Source organism: Electrophorus electricus, chromosome 6 (assembly GCF_041902795.1).
Source record: "Electrophorus electricus isolate QZ-2024a chromosome 6, ASM4190279v1, whole genome shotgun sequence".
Taxonomy (NCBI): Eukaryota; Metazoa; Chordata; class Actinopteri; order Gymnotiformes; family Gymnotidae; genus Electrophorus; species Electrophorus electricus.
The window spans coordinates 22,470,218-22,493,566 of NC_137502.1; the positions used below are offsets into that span (position 1 = coordinate 22,470,218).

Below are 23,349 nucleotides of genomic sequence, written 5' to 3' on the forward strand. Positions count from 1 at the left end.
TACCCAGCGGTTGTGCTCCTGCAAAACCATCACTCATATGTGGGCATATGGGTCTAGGAATCTGCCTGGCCTGCAGGCAGTGGTGCTGAGCAGATGTGGCCCCTGCTTCTGTTTCTGTGGCCCGCTCACAGCAAAGCTGCACTAGAGCTCCACTAAGCTTCGGACTGTTTGGGACCAAATGTAAACGTCCAACCCTTGCTGCATGGAAAAGATATCACTGGCTGCACTGCTAGCAGAACCGCAGTCATTTCAAGCGTCCGCATCTGCTCTGTATGGTGCAATAGACTGAGAGACTGTCTTTCCTCACGAATTTGGTTTCCACTTCTGAACATCCTACATAATAAGGCATCCCCAGACAAAAGCTGCTCTTTGCCCTTTATTTTCACTTAACCAAATGACTAAGTATTTAAGTATACTTTAAGTTAAGTATTTTCCTTTTTAGTCAGCTTCATGGCACTAAGCATGTCAAATGTACAGTTTTGAGTTTTCAGCAAATCATCTAGTTGAACTGGCCAGCTACACTGGTCACGGGAACTTTGCCTTAATTCCTTTTCCAGAAGCTGTTTTTTTTTTTTTTTCCCCTTTAATGCTTTTAGTTGTTTTACACCTGTCATTGCCCTCTTGTGGATAAATATTGCTGATATTCTCATCACATGCTCCACGTAAAGTTTTCAATTACACCATGGCCTTGTGTTGGCACCACCGGTTGCAAAATACACAACACTCAATGAATTTAAATTCATAGAATATCATTTTATACCATTTCAAAGAAATGCCTCATAGAAAAATAAATAAAAACTAAAATTAAAATGCCAAAGAGCAGATAACAATTGCGGACAATGACATGAGATGCATAATGTCCTGGGTAGCAAAGAGTTTCAGCATCAGTCACAGATGAGAGACAAAAATAAGAGACATTTATAGGTTTGGAATTTGGCATTTTATGTCTGAAAGTAATCACCAGTCATAAACAGTATACTGTGCATGTGTGTGTCAGGAATGTTGATGAAGGTTCCGAATGGCCTCCATGTCTTCCAGTCTCTTGAGGATTTGTGCCTCTCTACTGAGATCATGATGAGAGTCCTTCAAAACAAACAGTGTGCAGTCAAAAGAACAGCTTCCATCAAAAAAGCCCAACCCTCCGCATCAGTACAAAAAGTCAGATTAATAATATACATTATTATAATTAGAATTTCCTAATGGTAAGAGATCTTGTCTTAACATTAGCTAGTTTCCATGAGCTGCTTGTAACTATGAGTGAATGAAAAGAGGGTCATACAAAACCAACCTTAATGGACATGGACTTCATAGCTTGATTGCCATAATAGTGGATGAGATGTTTTTGGTTTTGAGATGCCGGATATCCAAACCCAGCCACGCTCACCACATCGCAATAGTTTAGAGCCAAGAATATAGCCAGTATACCTGTACTAGGATGGACAGGATTCTGGAGAGGGGACAGGCAGATTAAACATGGTGTAATGGTGTAATTGCATCTACTCTCCTCCAGAGGGCAGTGGAGTTAATAAATACTCCCAAACATTCACATAAAGAACATTGACTTTTCTCTACAGATGTCAAAATTAGTCACCTAACATGCATTCCCACACTCTTAGCAAATGAACTATTTGTTAATGTACTCACCCAGTTAATAATTGTCTTAAATGTCTAGGGTTAGGTTTAGCTGCTGGAACTTTCCATATGGTTACTTTTTTAAGAAATAAAAGCATCTTTTCCAGTCCAGTCTGCAAACTGCAGACCACAGACAGTTAAGGTTTGTCCATGTTAATCATTAAAGTGCCTTGCTCATAATAAAAAAAAGAAATAAAAACCTTTGTGGTCAATGAACTGCAGCACTGTTACAAACAGAGATTACAGGCATTTATATGAATACAAATGCCCTCATTGTCATTGTACACGAATAAGATTATTTGTGTAGTACCAAGCTACAGAGAAAATTGTAAATATAAAAAAATAAATATAGCAGCAATTCTGGGTCCAAGCACAGTCTCTCAAGTCTGAAGTACCGTGGCTGCAGAACCTACCCACCATGGGCACATGACATTCTGACTGTTCACCATTTTCTGAAGATGCCATGGTGGCTAAGGTTAGGTGAAATAAATAAAGTGAAATAAAGTGTTCTGATTAACTGGAAATTTAAATGCGGTACTTGCAAAGAGGAGTGTATAAACACAGATGTATAGAGACATATAAATTGGTCAATGTGTTGCAGCCACATAAAAAAAGTCAACTTTTTTTGATAATTAATTAGTTTCAGACTCTAAAGATTATTACAAGACCTGATTTGGTGTAATTGAATGAAAAGCCTAGGACTAGTTTGAAAAGTACAAATTTTATACAATTAATGAATGCGACAAACCTTGTTCTGTCTCTGCTGTCTGTTACTTCCCAGGGCCCAGTTTTTGCATTACTCTATTCTGGGAGGAGGTTGATGACCCTTTGGTCTAACTAGTTTGTTTGTTTGTTACAGGAACTTGATGAGGTTTTGCCTATGGAAATGGGACACACCAGCACACAGGTGTCTTCTTCTGGTTTACTGTATCTTGAGCTCACTATGATTTCTACATCTCTCTCTGCCTCTCTCTCTCTAACTCTCTCCTAGGGTATTAGATGGACCTTCAAATGCTGACTAGGATCCACCCAAAGGGGCTTTCAAAGCTGTTTTTAACGAATCAGTTTTGAAAAAAAAAATGTAATAAAACATTAGCTACAATTAGGGCTTGCTGACTCCTTTCTTGTCTAGTTTTGCTAAATGCTGTAACACACTGGCAGTTTCCAAACTTTACCCTCCCTATCTTGATGTCATATTTGTCAATGGCATGCAAGATATTGAAGCTAGTCTGTTCAACTCAAAATTGATTTGTGTAGCCCTTTTTATGGCTAGTGTTGTCCCAAGTACAAGCTTTGTCAGCTACGAAACTGTACTGTAAATGTGGGGTATTCATTTTTTCCCAGGGTGACAAAGCTGAAAATATTTATTAAAAATTAAAATTAACAATGTGTTAGAAAGCAAGTCTAACCAGGGGGACTATTCAGTTTCCCCCAAATACCCCCACCTCCAACTCTGCTACTACAGGCTCTCTGTGTACGTATGTGCGTGTGGTCGGAAGAGGAAATGAAGAGTTTTATGAGTAGAGACGAGAAGGACCAACAGAGAACGAGGCAGATAATGTCAGAGACAATGAACAGAATGGACAGGAAAGATATAAACCAAGTAGCAGAGAGAGAAAGATTAAGAGGGTGGAGAGAGTGAGAATAAGATAAAGTCACTGTCCATTTTGCATGGCTTGGGAGAGATAAAAAGGCATAAAGTTGGAGTATAAATATGCTTAACACTCATCTTCGCAAAGCAAACATCTGAAAGGGGAGAGCTTCATTCTGTGCCCTCATGAACGCACGTGCCTTTTTAAAGGTATGGGATAAACAAATGTTGAGACTATGGGCTACCGAATGCAGTCCACAGGGGTTGGAGAACTTACCTGCTGATTCTTTGGTTCCAAGGGGATCTGCAGCAGTTTGCTTGCAGTCAGGTGGAGGAAGCAGGGGTGAAGGATCCGGAGCTGACTGATCCGGCCAAGCCACACCTGGGGCGGAGGCTTCCAGAAACCCGTCGTCATCTGGAAACAATTCAGTCATGAAATTATTTTCATCAGAAAAATAAATTAATGTGATGTTTATTTAGATTATGCATGGCAATCCTTTCAAGAGTTGGTATAGGAAGCACAATGTGTTGTACTTCTGGCCTCCTCATTCATAAAAAACTGCCAGACACTGGGTGCATTCAGTTTGGCCCTCCAAATGAAACTATAGCATATGTGAAAGTGTCTGCTAAGGTTTTAGACCACAGCATAACTTTAATAGTTTATAAATTATCTTGTCTGCTTTGTTTTACAGGGATCTAGATCTTATCTAGTCTGTTTTACAGTGATCTTGATAAGAACATCACTGTAAAATAGACTAGATAAGATCTAGATCCCTTATCTAGTGTGGTGTGCAGTGAAAAAGCATAGTGCTCAGGTTACACGTGTGGAGAATGCTCAATATTCGGTGTCATTGTAGCCGGTCCATCATGCTGGGTGCAGGCCAGACTCAGGATAGCCCTCTCACATGCTTAGGCCAGATCAGATGGTCTTCATGACTAGCCGCCTTTGCACCTGTCTGAGACACTTTCAGCAAAGGAGCCCTATGGTATCTAGTTTAGCACAGGGCAGGTTTAGCTAGGTAGCACAATTTCATCAAGAAGGGCAAGAAATACATTTCTGGCTTGGACACCAACTTTTCCATCTTGCAACAAGTCTAAGACTTTGTTTCTTATTCTGATTTTGGGCTGTTGAGCATGAGATCACAGGATGGGCTATCCTTTTTTTCGCTCATACCCTCTTTTCGTTGAACAGGATCTGTCTCAGCCAGTCCAGGTCCAGCTGTTTGAAGGGCACTAGGACCTGGAGGGTGTCTGGGTCATTTTGGAGGTCTGGGTTAAAGGAGGCAGACTCTGGGTAGAACAGCCGCATGGTGGTCTTATTTCCCACATCTTGTTCATAGCCTCGCACTGGAGCATCGTTCATCCTACACAGAATATGGACACTTCACTTTTTATAGAAATATAAAATGTTGTGTGTCTTGTTTTGCATTTTGTTTTCTTTTCTTACAGAAATGATACAGAGTAGTTTAGCACGTAATGTGTAAATTATTTTAAAAGGGACATGATCCAGGCAAAAGCATCGTTTAACGTTACCACAGATATGTGTACTTTGGCTTCTGAATATGACACTGAAGGAACAACGATTTTTCACTGGTGCTTGATGTGTTGTGACCCCTGTAAGAGGGAACTTTAACACCAAGTGTTGCAATAATCTGTGTTTATAGCAACGTTTCTAGAGAAGGGAACGGTAAAGGAAGCTGCTACTGCAGAAGATTAGTGAGGGCTATAGCACTGATGTTAGCTGCTGCACTAATGAGGACTTGGAACCATGACACCAAATGTCAATGAACAATAAGATGGGATTCATTTCTGAGAAAGCATATGCATGCACGCACGCACGCACGAGAAGAGTAGTGGAAAAATATACTCAGACCAAGTTCTTTGCAAGAAGCTAATAGAAAAATAAACCAGCATGTGTTTGCTCCAGCACACCAAATCATACTGAGCAACATCTAGAACAACATATCTACCTACATATCTACCTTATGTTCTTTTCTTGTTCCTTTTCACAGTTCAGTAAAAGCCCTTTTTTTAAATGGAATTGCTAACACAATGGTGTAGTAATTACATGGGACATTGTGTGCAGGACGGTATTCAGAAGACATTCTACTAATCTTGGAAGAAATCAGAAGGGAATCTAACAGAGGACACAGGCAGGCCACATGCACTTTCTAACCGAAAGGTCTGAGAAGAGATGAAAATCTTAATTAAGGGGAAATTACAAAAGAATAAAATTAAGACAGGAATTAAGTCTGAGCAATCAGAGCTCAAAACAATAATATTCAAACTTTAACATAGATACACTTTGAAAAAAAAAATCCTCCACATTGGCTAATGTTGACCTTCCCCTCTTCTTTAATATGATTATTTCCCCTTCATAGTCTTTAATATTAGGAAACCTAGCATTTCAAAACCAGTGTATTCCATAAATACTGAAATATGATAAATCAGGACTACCTACTTTGATGGAGAGATCCCTCACTTACCTGATTACTATGTCATGTCTGTTAATTGCTGTCCCAAGGGAACTGTTTTTGAGTGCAAAGCCATTTCCTATGACTACACAAGTCCTGCAGTCTAGACTGTAAACAGAGACTCACAGAATTACATTCCAAAATAGTTTGAGTTTCAGCAATTTAACACATTTATGTCAGAGAGCAGCACTTGCAATTAAGAGCTATGTATAAAACAATCAATCAATCATTCATCCATTTTATAATCTACTTAATCCAGTTCAGGGTCACAGGGGGCAATCCAGCAGTATGGGGCACATGGCAGACACAGGCAGATACAGGCAAACACAGGCAGACACAGGCAGAGCATGCCATCTCCACACAGGCCAGGCCAGGCCAGGAACCTGTGTGTGGTAGCAGTGCTAACCTCTGTGTATGCGCAGCTATTTTGAATTGAATTGAATTGAATTGATGTGAAGTGTAGAAAGATAAAAATCAATATTTAAGTCCGTAAAATGTCGTTTTAAATCTTACCTCTCTATGCTTGTGGGCATACTGTAATTGGCAACTCTATAGTTGGCCAAAATCTTCAAAAGCACTGACTCTGCAAAAGCCCAACATAAAGCATTTTCTCACCACTTCTAAATACACAAGCAAACGTTGAGTAAAAAGCACAAAACCCGTGACACTCGTGAACCCACAACTCGCACAAATGAGCACAACAAGGGGACACAACAGTTGCACCAAGAAATATGCAAATAAGAGAGTCTTGTTATGTACATGTTCAAGATTTCTGAAAAACAGTAAAAACAAGTCAGAAACATACCACTTCCTTTAAGTCCATAGGGCAGGGGCAGCAGTGACAAATGCTTTTTCCAGAAAAAGTCTTTCAGCTTCAGAAAGAGTCTTGCATTTCTGTTAATGCTTTTTTGACACAGCAAAAAAAAAAAAAGTGTCAGTATCATTACCAGTCTGTGACCACACTAATAACACAAAATAAAGTACAACTTTTCTTTGCGTGTGTATTCCATGTATAGTAAATTGTCTTTTAAACACAAAATGTGAGGAATAGTTTAATTTGTATAGCACCGCAATTTTGGTATGCAACATCTCACAAGCATAGTGAGACTGTGTATAGAGACAGCAAGCTATACACCGAATAAAAGAAGTTATAATGGTCAAGTTATGCTGCATTGTGAAATCTAAAGTCCAAGCAGAGCCATTTCAAAGTGCAGATTACTTCCAGAATAATCAATGGAAATACATCAACAGCAAAACCAATCCCAGTTTTCTCTCTCTCTCTCCTATGCTTGTGAGATGTTACACACCAAAAAACGTCTACAGTAGGAAAAAAAGATTTGTTTTTGTTTTTTTTTGCTTTTTTTTATAGTTACAAAAGGAAACAAATAATGTTGGCAAGCAACAGGTGAAAGTTCACACAGCAGGTAAAGGTTACCCAAATCTGATTTTCTGAACAAATTTGATTTTTTTTATTTATATTTTTTGTTAGGCTGCTCACAAAATGTATTTAATGTGACCAACATTATCTTGAACAGATCAGGCTCCTGAGCAAAGGAGCAATGCTTCACATGGCACACTCTTTAAGGCGTAAACAATCAAAATGGAGTCAACAGTAACAGCCACTAGCCTAAAGATAGTGCTGGTAATCTGCAGTGGAGGCCAGAAGCAAATTCAGAAACAAATGATCATGAGAGCGAGGGCTCTCATTAGGACCTAAACCGTCATTTTAATGATGGGACATTATATTGAACCTATTCCTCAAGTGTGAGGTTGTCCATGTTGTGGAACTCCATGTTCTCACAGTGGCTGTCATTTCACGATTTATTCAGATTTCTTTACAAATAAACCAGATCCTAAGATGGAGACATCTGAATTAGAATTTCTAGTATTTAAATAATTTTGGGGGACATTTTTATAGAATTTGTTTATTTAGTTAAAGCATTTGTGCTATATAAAAAGCACATTTAATTTGGAATGTGGTTAAAAAGTTCAGTTTCATTCCTGATAGTGAACTTTGTAACGGGAAGTTAGTTAAAGTATGACACAAACATGTAGCTGGACATGACTTATTTGGAATTTTAACCAAATCTTGGCAAGGAGCCATTACCCCAGTAGACAAACCCAAGAACCTAGATAAACGCTGGACAATGATATGCGAACAAGGAAGCCAAGAAACATTACCATCAAAACACTCCTAAAGGCATAAAATAGTGAACATGTACAAAAACACCTGACAAAAACTGCAGGGAAACAAGGCAGGTTTAAAAACTGTGACTAATTAGGGAGAAAGAAGACACAAAACACAATACAATGAATGGCAGGGAATACTAAGCAGAACACAGTGCAGAGGAGTCCAGATCAAAACAAAACTACACCACCAAAGGAGGCTAACCCTGTCAAACTCCACTGAGACCTAATTTCTAAAATATTTTTAGATAAGAGAAACTTTTACACCAAAAATATTCCAGAAAATTCTCACCAATAGTATCATTCAAACCCATGCTCTTAATAAACCAGATTATTATATAGATTAAGGTCATTGGGTCTCTTTTTGGTTATGTCAGGAGTCGAGGCCATGACATTTTTTTCTATAAGCATCTGGAATTTAAGAACTAAATTCACTAGTGATGTGTCTTTCTGTTTCCTGCCTGCTATTAGAGCTCCAGATAAACTCCCATGTTACAGTAGGGTTGGATGACCTTTGTTTTTTTAGTATTATCGTTCAATCTTAAATATGACACATGACAAATTTATTGGATCGTTCAAATCTACTGAGACTACGCCACACTGATCAAATAGGTTACTGCACATGTTGATTCCATTACAACCTTAAAACTAAACACAAACACTGAAACCTGCGTGAATTTCCCACATCCAACCCTGAGCTTGGCTTGTTGAACCCATAAACAAGCGACCTGGAGCACAGGGCCACCAGATGGCTGAGATGTGAGGGGCCCCCACCCCAGATCAGGGCTCAAGGAGGACATGCCGTAAGCAGCAGTAAACCATAACGCCAAAGCTGAAAGGGTGAGAGAAACATGGGAAACATTCAGTCTTTTTAATGAAAGGAGACATACACAAGTCATATCAAAGCAGAAAGTTTTTGGGGAGACATCTCTCCATACCACTGATAACTGGATGTCCACACCTTCTTTCACCTGTACCATACTGTAGAATACACCCTTATAGTATATTTTACTCACAAGCATAACATGAACTTAAACCACATACGTGTAATCACAAGCTCATGAACATATGTGCATGCGTTCACACACAAACAATCCCAACACACACAGAGACATACATATGCATGCAAACATGCACTCTCACACACACACACACACACACACACACACACACACACACAAGTGCACACTTACTTTAAGTTGAGGCTCTCCCACTTCTTCTGTGCAATTATTTTATTACACTGGTACTTGGTGAATGAAGGAGTCTTACTGCAATGTAACCTACAACTTATAAAACTGATACAGAATATACTGGATAAGAAAATTATGCAGCAGAAGTATAGACATACTATTTATAACTGAACAATGATAAAACTATTTTGGTATATAACAGGACAGAGAATTCTTACTTCTGAAGATAAAACTTGGAGAAGTAGTAGCAGATAAAAAACAGCATAACAGGAACCAGTCTGATGCACCATGCTGAGACCAACACCCAGACAGAAGAGAAGACAAGAGTGAATTATATTATTAGTAGAGTGAATTTTAAAAATCAATTTTAATATTTATTTAGAGTTCTTGAAACAATTTAACAATCTCCACGCACCTGAATTTTTTTTTAAATCAAATTGTTAGAAGTCAAATGTTAGAAATCACATATTCATTATTTTGTAAAGTCCATCTTTTAGAAATTGGTACATTTCACAGTATTTTGATTCCAGTGATAAAATGTAGAAAATATTTAACTTTTCTCCTACATTAAAATGCAGCTCAAAGTGCTTTACAGTATGTTAAAAACAGGGAAAGAAAACGGTAAAATATTTAAACATGTAGCAGTGACAGATTTCAAAATAATAATAATTATTATAATTATTATTATTATAATATAAATAATAAAAACCTTCATTTAAAAACTGCATTTTGTGTTTACTTGTATTCTTTGTCTAATATTTAAATTTGTTTGATGATCTGAAACATTTCAGTGTGACAAACATTAAAAAAAAAAAAAAAAAAAAAAGATATCAGGAAGGGGGCAAACACTTTTTCACACCACTGTAGGTAGGTAGGTAGATACCATTAAAATACCAGTAAAAGTAAAATATTAGTAACTTAATAAAATGCTAACATGGAAAGATTTAAGTGTTTTCTAAAGAAGGAGCCTAACAAATTATGTTTTTCAGATCTCTGGGGCATAAAAACCAATGGCTGCTTCCACACTAAAGTATCCTACGTGAAATATGAAGAAGGCGCTAGCTAGATGAGCTTAAGACAATATTTGGAATAGAGTTAATCATAAATCATATAGGACATGTATAAGAGTGCTACAGCATGAAGTGCTGTAAAAACTAGTAATAAAATGTTATAGCTAGTTCTACAGCAAAAAGTCAACCAGTGGAGTAACGCTACAACTGGGCTAACAATCTCACTTCTAGATGTCAGCTATTTAAACAAAAAGAGAGTTGAATGCAGTAAAGATATACAGTTTAACGGGGCAATCCACAGAGAAGTCAAATACTAGCAATGGTTGATAAAAGTAGAGGCACAGAGCAAACAGATTCAAAGGGAATAGGAAAAATAATATCTGAAAATAGGCAGGTAATCCAATAATCCAAAACAGCAATCGAGATAACGAACTATTCAGAAACATAAGGCTGGCAAACGAGACCTTGCAATTACATATAGAGACAATAGGGTATATAGAGTGAACACATTAAGATGAACGAGACAAGGTGAGGTTCGAACTCTGGTGATTAGGAACGTACAGGAGGTTTATGGGATGTGCAGTCCACAGTAGACCGAGTTGCAGCAGAGGGTGTGACACTAGTGTTAGTGTTTTGTACTAGTGCTGCAGAGATCGGAGGGGCTAAAGGACCTGCAACATATGGCTTTAAACAGAGAAATGTGAAAAGACAGGGAAATGCTGCAAGAAGTGGGCAGTTGCAGACCCCATGAAGGGGCGTGAAGGGTCGCTGGTAACCTAGCATATAATGAAAAGGAGTGAGTCCTGTAGCTGAATGCCTATTGTGTTTTAAGCCATTTCTGCCCAAATGACGTATTTAAACCATTCTTGTTACTGGTTGTGATAATATAATCTCAAGAACTTCCCTAGTTCTTGATTAACCCTCTCCACCTGTCCGTTGCTCTGAGGATATTATCCTGATGTGATGTTAACATTGATTCCCAGCTTCTCCAGGAAAGTACACCAAACTTGCAATGCGAACTGCAGTCCCCTGTCAGTCACTACATCCTCTTGTATCCTGTAGGTCCGAAACACCTCTCGGAACATGATTTCTGCAGTTTCAAATGCGGTGGGAAGAGAAGGTAATGGCACAAACTTCACAGATTTTGAGAATCAATCCAGTAATGGATCCTTGTGCAAGGTGTCCCACCAAAACCTCCTTGCGAACATCTGTTTAGCTTTCACTTCTCCGAGACATAAAACACAAGTGCCGAGTGAACCCAGGTAAGCAATCGGTCCCTGAATTCAGGTAGCACATAGAGCTTCCCTTCCGAAGACAATTGTGGAACCAAAGCTTCTCTCAACTAATGCCCAAGGTCCTCATGAAAATCCTACTGCACCATGCCTATAACACACTCGTTAGGGGGGATAGGTAATGGGTCAGGTACATGTTCTGCATCACTCATTTCGTGTATTCGGGAAAGTGCATCAGCCTTGGCATTCCTAGATTCTGGGTGGAAAGTACATTTAAAAATTGAACCTGTTAAAGAACAGAGACCAGCGAGCTTGGCGAGGTGTGAGACACTACGCCTTTTTTATGTACTCAAGGTTGTTAAGGTCAGTGAAGACTGTGAATGAGAATGTGAATTAGAATGAGAGAAATTTGAATAATCAGCATCCAATCCACGCAAGCTCTTCATCATCTTTTCTTCTCTCCTTAATCCTCCCCCTCTCCCTCATCTCTTACTTTGGAGGATTTTATCACCTTCTTTGAGGAGAAGGTTGCAGCAATCTTTTTCTCTGTTCCCACTCCTCCAACCAATGTGCATTCCCCAACATCCAACTCTCTGGCTTCTTTTTGTCCTCTCTCCTCAGATGAAATTCAACTCCTGACTTCCAGCAATCCAGCTACATGTCCGCTGGATCCAATTCCTTCCGCTCTGTTCCAGACAATTGCAAGAGATCTGTTTCTTTTCATCTCTGTCATAATCAATAACTCCTAATCCTCTGGATACGTGCCTATTGCATTCAAAACCGCCAGGGTGGTACCAATCCTCAAGAAGGCCACACTTGACAGCTCCAGTGTTACCAACTACAGACCGGTATCACTTCTCTCTTTCCTCTCCTCTCAAAAGCCCTCGAACCAGCAGTTTATATTCAATTGTCTCTTTTTCTCACCCAGAACCAGCTGCATGATCTCAATCAGTCTGGCTACAAACTGGCACATTCTACAGAAACGGCCCTCATTGCAGTGACTGAAAAACTTCATGCTGCTAAAGATGCCAATCTGTTTTGATTCTTCTAGACCTTTCAGCAGCCTTTGACACAGTGAACCACAACATTCTTCTCTCTGTTCTCTCCAGGCTTTGTGTGACTCTGCTTGGAGATGGTTTCAGTCCTATCTGGAGGGATGGTCCTATCAGGTGACATGGAGAGGATCCACATCCAAACCATGTAGACTTTCAACTGGTGTTCCACAAGGTTCAGTATTAGGCCCCCTTCTCTTCTCTTTGTATACTCGTTCTCTTGGTGATATAATATCTTCTCATGGTTTCTCCTACCCCTGCTATGCTGATGACACGCAGGTCTCCAGATGTATCTCAGCATGCTTGACTGATATCGTGGATGACAACCCACCACTTGAAGCTCAATCCCAGTAAAACCAAGCTTCCGTTCATCCCAGGTACTCCCAACCCTTACCATGACCTCACTGTTTCCTTTGAGCACTCCCTGGTATCACCATCCAAAGCTGCCCGTAGCCTGGGTGTAACTTTGGACAACCAGTTGTCGTTCTCAACTCATGTTTCTAATCTAACCCGGTCTTGCAGATTGCTCCTTTGTAACATATGAAGGATTTGACCCTTTATCTCGTAGGAAGCTACCCAGGTGCTTGTGCAGTCACTTGTGATCTCAAAGCTAGACTACTGCAACTTGCCACTTGCTGGTCTTCCTCCAAGAGCCATCAAACCTCTACAACTTGTCCAGAATGCAGCAGCACGATTAGTCGTCAATCTTCCGAAGTTCACACATTACTCCACTGCTGTGCTCCCTTCATTGGCTCCCTGTAGCTGCACACATCAGATTTAAAACCTTGATGCTTGTCTACAAAGCCAAAAACGGACCAGCCCCTTCATACATGAAGTCAATGGTCAAAGCCCGATCCGTACCTCGAGAACTTCGAAACTCAACTACAGCTCGGCTTGAAATACCTCGCTTCCGGTCTCATGGATGACAAGCATCGATACTATTTTCTGTCCTGGCTCCAAGATGGTGGAATGAACTCCCACTTGCTGTCCGGACAGCAGAGTCCCTTGCAGTCTTAAAACGCAGACTGTAGACCCATCTATTTGCAGAACATTTAAAGGACAACTGACACTGCTCCTATATTGACTGACTAAATTAGTTCTTATTGTAGGGTATTGTTCACATTATTTAGCAAACTCTAGCACTTATTGTTTATAGCACTTATTGTTTAAGATAGACTTTATGTATTTTGTATTTCTAGATATCAGCATTCATCCCTGTATTCTACAGTATTCTAGTTCATTGGTATGTCTGATTCTAACCTAATGTACTGTACTAGGATATATTCTATGAGTAAACGACAAAGCACTTTTGTAAGTCACTCTGGATAAGAGCGTCTGCTAAATGCCATAAATGTAAATGAATGGGTGCTTAGCTCCCTCAAGCCAATGATGCCACTCCTCCAGGGTTTATTTGACTGCCAAAGCTCCCAATTTGCCAACATCATAGTTTCTTTCTGCTGAAGATAGCTTACGTGAAGAAAAAAAAAAGCAATTGGGATGTAGCTTAGGAGGTTTACAGATTCTCTGGGACAGTACAGCTCCGACCAACTCTGACCACTAAGGCATTGACTTCCAGTTCAGCTGGAACCAGATGGTTCAAAACTGGAGCCTCAGTAAATGCCCTCTTTAAAGCTCAAAAGGTCCAGAGTAGCCGCAGAAGTTTTCCCTTCAGCGATGATGAGAGGTGATGCTATTGCCCTAGAGTTGGGGATAAATCTTTGGTAGAAATTGGTGAATCCTAGTTTCTTCAGGGTTTGAGGCACTGGCAGTTTACCACAGCTTCTTCCTTCTTATCCTCCATGATAACTCCCATGTCGCTGCTGACATATCCCAGAAAAGTCATTTTCTGTAGATAAAATTCACATTTCTCACCTTTAACGTATAGGTTATTCTCCAGTAGTCTTTGGAGTACTCTCCTGAAGTGAGAGACATGCTCCAGGAATGTTGAGGACTAGAGAGAATGTTACCAATATATGCCACTACAAATCTTCCAATCACGCCCCTCAGTAAATCATTTATGAAGGATTGAAATACAGATAGACATAACCAAATATTCATAATGACCAGAACCGGTAATAAATACCGTTTTCCACTTGTCTCCTTCCCTTATTCTGACCAAATTGTACGCACTCCTTCGATCCTAATTGGTGAAGATCCTCACCTCTCAGGCAAGGTCAATTGTTCAGTAGACCAAAAAATGATGTCAGGGTCCACCCAAGAAATCACCAGATTGTGCAAGTACAACCCAAAACCAAGGAATAATTTGCCTTAGACATGATCAGGAATGACAATTCCTCCTGGTGGAAGCAGTGATAGCTCAGTGGTTAAGGTAATTGGACTTGTAATTAGAAGGTTGCCAGTTCATGTCCCACAACTGCCAAGCTGCCACTTCTGGGCTCCTGAGCAAGACCCTTAACCCGCAATTGCTCAGGTTATGTTCAGTTTGAATTGTAAGTCACTTTGGATAAAAGCGTCAGCTAAATGCCACTAATGTTAAATAAATGGATGGCACTGCAACAATGCATGATTGGTGATGGGTTATATTTCCTGACCCGATGGGACTCCCATCCAGAGAGCTCACATTCAGGACTGAATGTGTTCAGACGCACTGTTTCAATCTACAAACTCCATTCCATCTGCTCTGAAGTGAAATTTCCAGCAGCTCCTGAGTCAATCAGAGCTGGGACAACAGCGATAAAGTCCTTTAGGAACAATTCATTTTCCAACGGTTTTATGTTCCTAATAAAAGGGCGCAACCAGCCAGATCTCTGTTGTACTTATCCAGTAGGGTGAGATGGAAAGGTGTGCTGTGATGGGTTAACTCCATGATGGCAGGCAAAAGCACGGTGATTTGTTGTGTTTGTGGAGTGAGTTCTTCCAAAATATTGCCCAGAGACTTAAGACACTGATGATGCTTGCTCAGCAATTGGCATTCTGCAATCATGGCGTCAGGTAGCTGGCTTGTTTCTGCTGACTCCGTAATAGGCATAGTCTTCTGTCAGTCGATTTCAGTAAAGATATACAGTTCAATAGGGGCAATCCTAAGAGTAGTCAAATACTGGCAATGGTCGATAAAAGTAGAGGCACAGAGCAAAGAGATCCAAAGCAGTAGACTGAGTTGCATCAGAGGGTGTGACTAGGGTTAGTGTTTTGTACTAGTTTTAGGTTCTTTGTTGCAGGAAGTGTTTTATCACTGTTGTAGTGAAGCTTTACAGTGATAAAAAAAAACAAAAGCATGGATCAGTCTCTTAGCATCTTAGCATCAGTCTCTTAGCATCTTGCAACAGTAGGTAGGGTCTCATTCATGCTAAGTCATGGACAATGCAATGCACTTTTACTAATGCAATTCATAGGTGGTTTGGATATTAAATCAGAATACAAAATTATACCAAGATAACTCACTTCAGCTCTTGACTGGAGAGTCAGATTTATGTTATACAGATAGTATCAAACTTGCTCAGTAGTAATAAGGATAACACATAAATAAAACTCAACCTGGATGCAGCCTAAACATTATTTATCGAAATGCACTCCACTGCATTGTGTGTTTTAAGCATGTTGGTGTGTAGTTGGCATTGCTGGCGTTTAGTTGATATGGTATTGCAAGTTTCATCATTTAGAAACAGAAACAGCGAAGCACTTTAAAAGTAGCATGCAAGTTCAGAATGTTTCCCGTTTCATCGCCTTGATTTGTGGTTTAAGGCGTGCTTACAAAACCTATGTACAATATCATAGGTCACCATCATTTTATATATGCTGGTTATTATAAAACACTATAAGACAATTTAAATGATCATCAATACATTCCTATACAGTAACATTTTTCATACCTGTTCCATGCATATGTTAAGGGCTATATACTTTTAGTATGAAATATATATACCAGTTCAAGACTGCATAATTAAGTATTGCATGTGGCATATTTAAGGGTTATTACAATCCATTTGCATATGTGAGTGTTTGAAAATGTGTGTTCACATGTGCAAAAGAGGATGTGTATGCTCACCTTTGGCAGTCTTTATGGACATCTTCAGACCATCGTTAGGTTTCACACTGCTCAAGTGTGCGTTATCTTGAAATGAGAGCAGAAGAACATAATGGGATCTTCACTAAATGCAGCACTCTTATTTAGGCCAGGACTTGAGTAGAAATGAACACTCAACGTTTCACGATTCAGATTAATTTTAAATTTGTTTCCTCTCTCAAACATTTTTTTGCCCTTGTCATTGCTTTCAGTATGCCAGAAAAGCAATACCAAAATTGAGTGCAAGAGAAAAAGAGCAAGACAAAAGAGCGCACATATGATTGAGATGAGAGAAGGATTAGCAATGACCTAGATCTGTGTGAAGCCAAACATCTTTGTGCTATATTTCTCTAAATGGATGAGAAACAAGTGCTTGACGAGATCATTTTCAGTTATTGTTCTGTTCAGCCTGTTGCCTCTCCAAGTTCAGTAATAGGATGTGGGTGTGGAGCATTGCTCATATCCTGTGTTTATTGCATGGTGGGGGGGGGGGGGGGGGGAAGAGTAAGGAAAGGTTTAGGAGAAATATTAGTAGTATTCATGGACACTTGTGTGTTAGTCATTGAAGTGTTTGGCTTCTTTGCTGTGCTATGACGACTGATATGCAATCTGCTCCTGCGGATCCGGAATTAGATCTGATTACACCCTCAAATGTCATTTATCAAACTACAGAACAGAGCAGGAAGCACTGCAAGAGAGAGACAGCGAGTAGGTGGTGAGGGAGTGCCTCTCTCAACTATGAAAAAATGGTCTCTGCATCAACAGAAGCATATCATTTGTGTTGTAAGAAAAACCCTTCATATCTCATGTCTCAGACAACTGAAACATTTAAAGTAAAAGAAAGAACATCTGTAATTCTGTAGCTCGAGACCTTTGATATTTGTCCAATCATCATGAAATGTTTCCATAAAGGGCAGCTAGTGTTTTTAAATGGTGTAAAAAATAAAAATGTTGAGTTCAGAGCTGTTACGCAGACCACCACCAGAGAACTACAAGTTTCAACTCAATTTCCCAGAATGCCCAGAGAATCAAGGAAACAGTCCCCCCCAAACGATCAGCATATCAGGAAATAATCAGATGATCATCTTCTCCAGAATACAAATTGAACTCACCTGTTTACCATTCACCACTGGATTTGTTTGCTTGATATTCTTTTTGCACTTTGGACTGTATTCTGGCTCGGAGACCCTGCTGCCTGATTATGACCGTTTTGTATGCAGACTACTCTTATGGATCCATTTTTTCATATTAAAGCATTTGCTACCTTTCCACAAGCGTCTGCTTGTTTCTGATCCGCTACAAAAGGTTATGACAGCACAAATGCTAACCTCATGGGCCTACTACACACCAGCATACACATGGGCCTAGTACACATTAACACACATTCACTAGGTGATTTTTGTAATGCTGCGTTATTATTCCCCTGCTCGCTTTATCTGCCCATGTGATAACATAACTGAAACCCTTTTTCTCCTGCAGTAGATCTAAGTGTTATTGGTGATAGCAGTGCACAGTGGACCCCTCTGTGTCCAACACAGTCATGCTCAGAACTTAACCTGTCCTTCTATGTGTACTGTGCATGCAAAAACTAATGGACTGGCAGGTAGAACTGATTGGTCAATACAGCTGGACCAAGATGAAATGTTTAGATGCTGATTGGTCAGCACAGCTGGACTGGGTTGAAATGTTAATTGCTAATTGCAGATCCCAGGACAATTGTAGGGATCTACTTTATTTACAATCTACTTTATTGAATTAATGTGAAGACAGTTTAACCAAAAGTCTTTTTTTAAAAATTCTTACAGCAACTTTAAACAAACTTTAAAACAAACTCTGAAAATATTTCTTCCATTTTAGTAAGGCAGTGCTAAAAGTGGGTGTAAGTGGGTATGAATCACTATCCATACAAGCAGCCCTATTAATTTTCCTTTGTACACTAGTAAAACAAGTCGCCTTCCCTAAAAATGTCCTAAAGCCAATTCTACAATGGCTATTCCAATAGAAACCTGAACTCCCAATTCTGCCCTTATTCACAGGTTCTGCTAAGTTCAGCAGGAGAGGCCTGCCACCTCTGCCTGCCCAGTCCTGCTTCCACCACTCTCAGCAGTCATAACCCAAAATCATCTCCAAGGCCATTAGCAGAAATACAAGGCTCTGAATTGCTCATTTGATTTAAAAAGCCATAACCTGCCTGTGGAAACCCAGACTAGGGCAAACCACTTTGTCCTTTCTCTTCTTGGCCAGATTATGATGTAGATTCATTAGTTCTTTAAAACACTGCAGACAGTGGAGAAAAGGAAGCATTAAGATTAACACAGAGTCTTACACAACATTGTTGCTTGAATAAACTGCACAATCAGAGGCTCACAGGGTCTCACTCATTGTGACATGCACTGCTTGACATTCACATTTAGACATCTACTGCTTTACGCCAGGTCCTATGTGAATAAAGTCAGTAAAAACCACCAGATAATTTGTCTCTAACAAATTAACCTTTTAAACTCCATGTGTCATTGCACTTGCAACCACTTTAGACTTTTCTGACAGCCTGTTCTACACACCCATGCTCTGAAAGTATACACTTATAAAATGCATCTGTAATAAATAGTAAGTGCAGGAACAAGAAACTTATTCCAAAAAAGTAAATAGTGAGTTTAAAGAAAGTCATCATGCGCTTCAGTTCCAGGAACTGGTTGTTGCAAACCTTTTAGTTTAACTATGGAAAGTATTGTTATTTTGTTTTGTTTTTTTTGGTTAGCAGATTATTATGGTAGTCCTGTGATCTAGCACTTTCACACCCTGCCTCTGAGTTGTGGTTCCTCTCAAAGTTTCTTCCTCAAGCTCTAGGGGGGTTTTTTTCTTGCCACTGTCACCCTTGGCTTGCTCACTGGGGACTTGGACTTGGACATTTGTAAAGCTGCTTTGTGGCAACATCTGTTGTAAAAAGCGCTGTATAAAAAGACTTCTGTTTTTGGTATTTGCTGTTTATGTTAAAAAAGTAAGATCAGATTAATAACAATTAAATTATCTATCTATTATCTATTTAAAATTAAAATATAGAATTGAAATAAAAAAAAAACAATGCACCAAAAGCTATCAGGGTCTTAATAATTTTGCAGATTTTGGCTTTTTTCTTGATTATTTTTATTAGTTATAATTCTGATGACAGCACTAAATCTTTACCCTTTCAATTATTTTTAAAAAAATCAATACTTTAGCTCTATACTTGCACTAATGTAAGAATCCACTAATTAACCTGTACAACTGTATTAGCGTGCAAAACCATTCTTCCAGGCAGTTTCCATGATGTGCCGGATGACAGAGATCCATTCAGGTGTTGCCTTCCAGGTCCGTGTTCTGGTATGGTGAGTTAGGCAGCGGAGTGACTAATCCAGCCCAGACGAGTACAGTGGCTGTCTGTGCAGCAGGTGGAGAAGGGGCACTGAGTGTAGGGTCAAGGACAACTCACCTAGTGGATAGACAGAGAGCCAAGTGTACTGTTCTGCTCTCAGCTCCCTGCCTTAGCTCCACCCCCACCACTCCCCATGTCTCAAAATAGACAAAACACTTGTGCTTATATTACCACGTTGAACTCGTACCGCAATATAAATTTGTATATAAGGGGTACAATGAAAAACCTGACACATCAAGAAAAATCTAAAAAGGAAAGGTTTATACAGTTTATTGAAATTGAAAGCCATGTCGTTGGTACTCCCCTCGTTCTCCTGAAGGCTATATTTGTCAAATCTACCAGAGAACAGAAAAAGCAGTGAGAATAGTAGTAAAAGCTAAAGAATTTTTTCCCCTCTGATCAGGCTATAGTTGACAAATTATTCGCCGTCGTCCAGAGCAAAATAATTCGATACATACATGAGCTACGAGGGCCTCTATTTTGCGGGTTTAATACCATTAGAAATTTTACCAATATGACGTTTTTTGTTGGTGGTGATGCAGGTGACTTTAGCGAAAACGAACTCAAAGTGAGCATGAGTGCTGTTTCGAAGGACATATATAGGTCACTTGCAATTATTAATGTGATCCATCAAGATCCATCCATTTGATTAAAAAAATCAGAACTGAAAGATGTGGCTTGTAATGTGAACACAGACAATGTCAAATCAATCTGTGTAGTGTATAATTAAAGCCCTGGAGAATTAATATTTTGAACATAAAATATTGAAAATTAAACATTGCACTTCCGGCTGCATTACAGAGTGACACAATGCCAAAATACGCACTGCTCACGGACATGTTCTGCGCTGCCCTTCAGCAGTATGCCACAGGCACTCTGTGGGCTGGGAACGAGAAGTCTGCCATCACACATCATGTCTGGTCATCGCCCTCCAGTGACATGCAGTCTCTGCCACAGGCCACTGGCTACTCTTCATCCAGCCTCAGTATCTCACCTCTAATGCGCGCGCCCCCCCCCCCCCCATGCTGAGTTTTTCAGAAAAGGGAAGATCTGGTGTGCATGAGGATTAAACTGCTTTTATGTTCATTGCTGCTAGCCCACTTTGGCTGCTACCACGACAACAGCACTATCCACATCCTTCATCTCCTCAGGAAGCTCAAAGTACAGCATGCTCAGTTAACACAGCCCATACTGTCTAATCTACAGTGTGCACTTAATGTTATTTGTGTGGTCTCTGCTACTGTACCAATAACATTCACTGGAAGCTCATGGTGCCTGTAGATTATCATATTCCCATTCTCACTGGAAATTTAAACCACATTGTACATGACCCTACTCCTACAGTTGTTCCTCAGCAGCATCCAACTGATCTGGGGCCAAAGAACAGGATTATAAAGATAGCTCTCCTCAACATTAGAACCCTCATAAACAAATCAATTCTAATTAATAATCTTATTACTTCACATATTGTTGCACTCGTGTAGTGTTGCACCATGGTCCTGGAGGAACATTGTTTCATTTTTGCTGTGTACTTGTATATAGCTGAAATGACATTAAAGCAATTTTGAACCTTTGAATAAATTAGAATTCATGTTCTTGAATGAAACCTGGTTAGAAACTAACTCATTTTATCTATGGAAAAATGTGGTGAAATCGATACTCTTTGAAAACACATTTTATTGCAAATAGCACTTGGTGACTGCCTCTTCTTTAACATTGAGATGCCTTGTTTTGTTTTGCCTGTTAGTACATAAGGTTTCCAAGGAAACCAGACATTTTGTAGTTTAGTCCACTACATTGCCATACTCAACAATTAGCCTAACCTTCAAATCTTTCAAGAAAAAAAACAAACACAAATTTGTACAATTTCCAGAGAGCTCATTTCATCGGCAACTGGAGAGGTTTTAATCCTTTTGAGAAGTGGTACATGTCATGATTTGGAGGTCAAGATTATCAGTGGTGCATCACTGAAAGTAAGCAAGAATATCTGAAACAATTCAGCCTTACGTAAAATGTCCCTACTAAGTGATGCACCACTGGGAACAAACTGTAGTTCAGTGGATCCAGTCTAACCTAGAAAGGTGACATCAGCTGAACTCATAAGTGGGAAACCTTCATCTCTATAAGACGATTATAAGAAACAGTCCCTAAGGCCCAGATAACACCCAGGGCACTCTCTGTTTCAGTCACTGCTGCCAAGAAAGTGCTTCTGAACGTACACACAACTTAAAAATAGTTTCTGTTCCAAAGCCCTCAAACTACTGAACAGTCAGAAAACCACAAGAAACACCTTAATACCTAACCCAAAGACACCAACAGCCATGTTTAAGATTGGGCTGCAGATACATTATGAGTACAACTGCATAAACACCTTTTTTGATCGTTACTTTTCATGGTTCAAGTAAAGGTCTAAGAGATGTCACAACGATTTGTGTGTGTGTGCCTTGTGTGTGCTTCCAACCAATGTTATTAATAACCATTACCAGCATTCTGTATTTGAACCCTGTATTTGCCTCATGAATCACACTGAGATTGAGACCCTAGGTCTGCCAAAGTCCCACGGGTTATGACACCACAACCGCTTGAACCGTTAAACTATTCTCGTCACACAAAAGTCACACAAAACAGAAGATGAAAGGCTAGTAACAGGAACAGCTTAGTTAGTTGTCTGTTGTTTATACAGGCGACATCCAGTTCCAGCGACACTAGACTATAAACGCATTTTCAAATAAATATGTCTAAAGCGCTGAGACTTCAATGCTGTACCTTAAACGTTGCTCTGATCTGATCAAAAGATCGTGCAAATCTAATTTGAGCACAAAATATATTTATTACTCATTATGACTTTAACTGAGCTGAAATTATCATTATGTTGCAATCTGTAAACCAGTTTTTTATCGAAAGTCCATCCGTTTTTCCTGCTCATGGGGGTTTTACCATCTATGAAACTGCATCTTTAAAAAAAAGTAAAAAAAAGTAACCAACGGATGTAATCCAGCTGGCAACAAAGCCCAGCTGGCTAACAGTTAGCCATGCTTGTCTATTTTAAACTTTATACAACTCAAGATACGTATAAAACATGTCCACAAACAGTGAGTGATCTGCAGTTTTCACGTGAATTGAAAATCATTAACTATAGAGTGAGACGGGGTAAGGTTTTTTCGTGGTGCCATTCCCTAATAACAAATAATTAAATGTGACAGATAATGCGAACGATAAACATGACGCAAAGGCAAAAACTCGCCTTATCTTCACTTTCAGTATGAATACACACCATAAAATGCCATGAAGACTTGTAACTTGGATTAGTGAGACAAACAGACCGCATTTGGGATACTCACCCGATAAAACGAGCATCTGAATTCACAAAGTGGGAGGCTCTCGTATGTTTCTTCTCGTGTTAGCGTTCTCAAAAGAGCTTAGATCGTCTCAAAGGAAAAGAAAACAATCGGAAAAAAAAGCCTCGTTTTGAAGCCGCTGCTGCTGAATAAAGCATTTGCTGCACTACTGCAGATGTTTGATCGTAGCTAGCAATCACAGTTTTA

The 23,349-nt window shown here is 39.6% G+C and overlaps 1 protein-coding gene across 2 annotated transcripts; it reads right to left on the reverse strand.

Annotated features, from left to right (window-relative positions):
• Positions 1 to 732: 732 nt before the first annotated feature.
• st3gal4 (ST3 beta-galactoside alpha-2,3-sialyltransferase 4) lies at positions 733 to 23,347 on the reverse strand. Of its 2 annotated transcripts, XM_027023687.3 has the most exons (11): positions 23,146 to 23,347; positions 16,375 to 16,440; positions 9,293 to 9,365; positions 9,078 to 9,179; positions 6,503 to 6,600; positions 6,211 to 6,280; positions 5,710 to 5,805; positions 4,398 to 4,587; positions 3,501 to 3,638; positions 1,289 to 1,447; positions 733 to 1,083 (listed from the first exon to the last, which is right to left on the reverse strand). In XM_027023687.3, the coding sequence occupies exons 1-11, from the start codon at positions 23,159 to 23,161 to the stop codon at positions 994 to 996; spliced, it is 1,098 nt and encodes a 365-aa protein (XP_026879488.2). In that variant the 5' UTR covers positions 23,162 to 23,347; the 3' UTR covers positions 733 to 993. The 2 variants fall into 2 exon arrangements, with proteins under 2 accessions (XP_026879488.2, XP_026879489.2); XM_027023688.3 differs by lacking the exon at positions 16,375 to 16,440.
• Positions 23,348 to 23,349: the final 2 nt, after the last annotated feature.

Bases quoted from the DNA above. Each gene is read 5' to 3' on its own strand.
- st3gal4 (XM_027023687.3), bottom strand. The intron at 6,601-9,077 runs GTAAGTGTGCAC...GTGTCAAAAAAG, and splicing joins TGGGAGAGCCTCAACTTAAA to CATTAACAGAAATGCAAGAC. The intron at 5,806-6,210 runs GTAAGATTTAAA...CTCTGTTTACAG, and splicing joins ATGCCCACAAGCATAGAGAG to TCTAGACTGCAGGACTTGTG.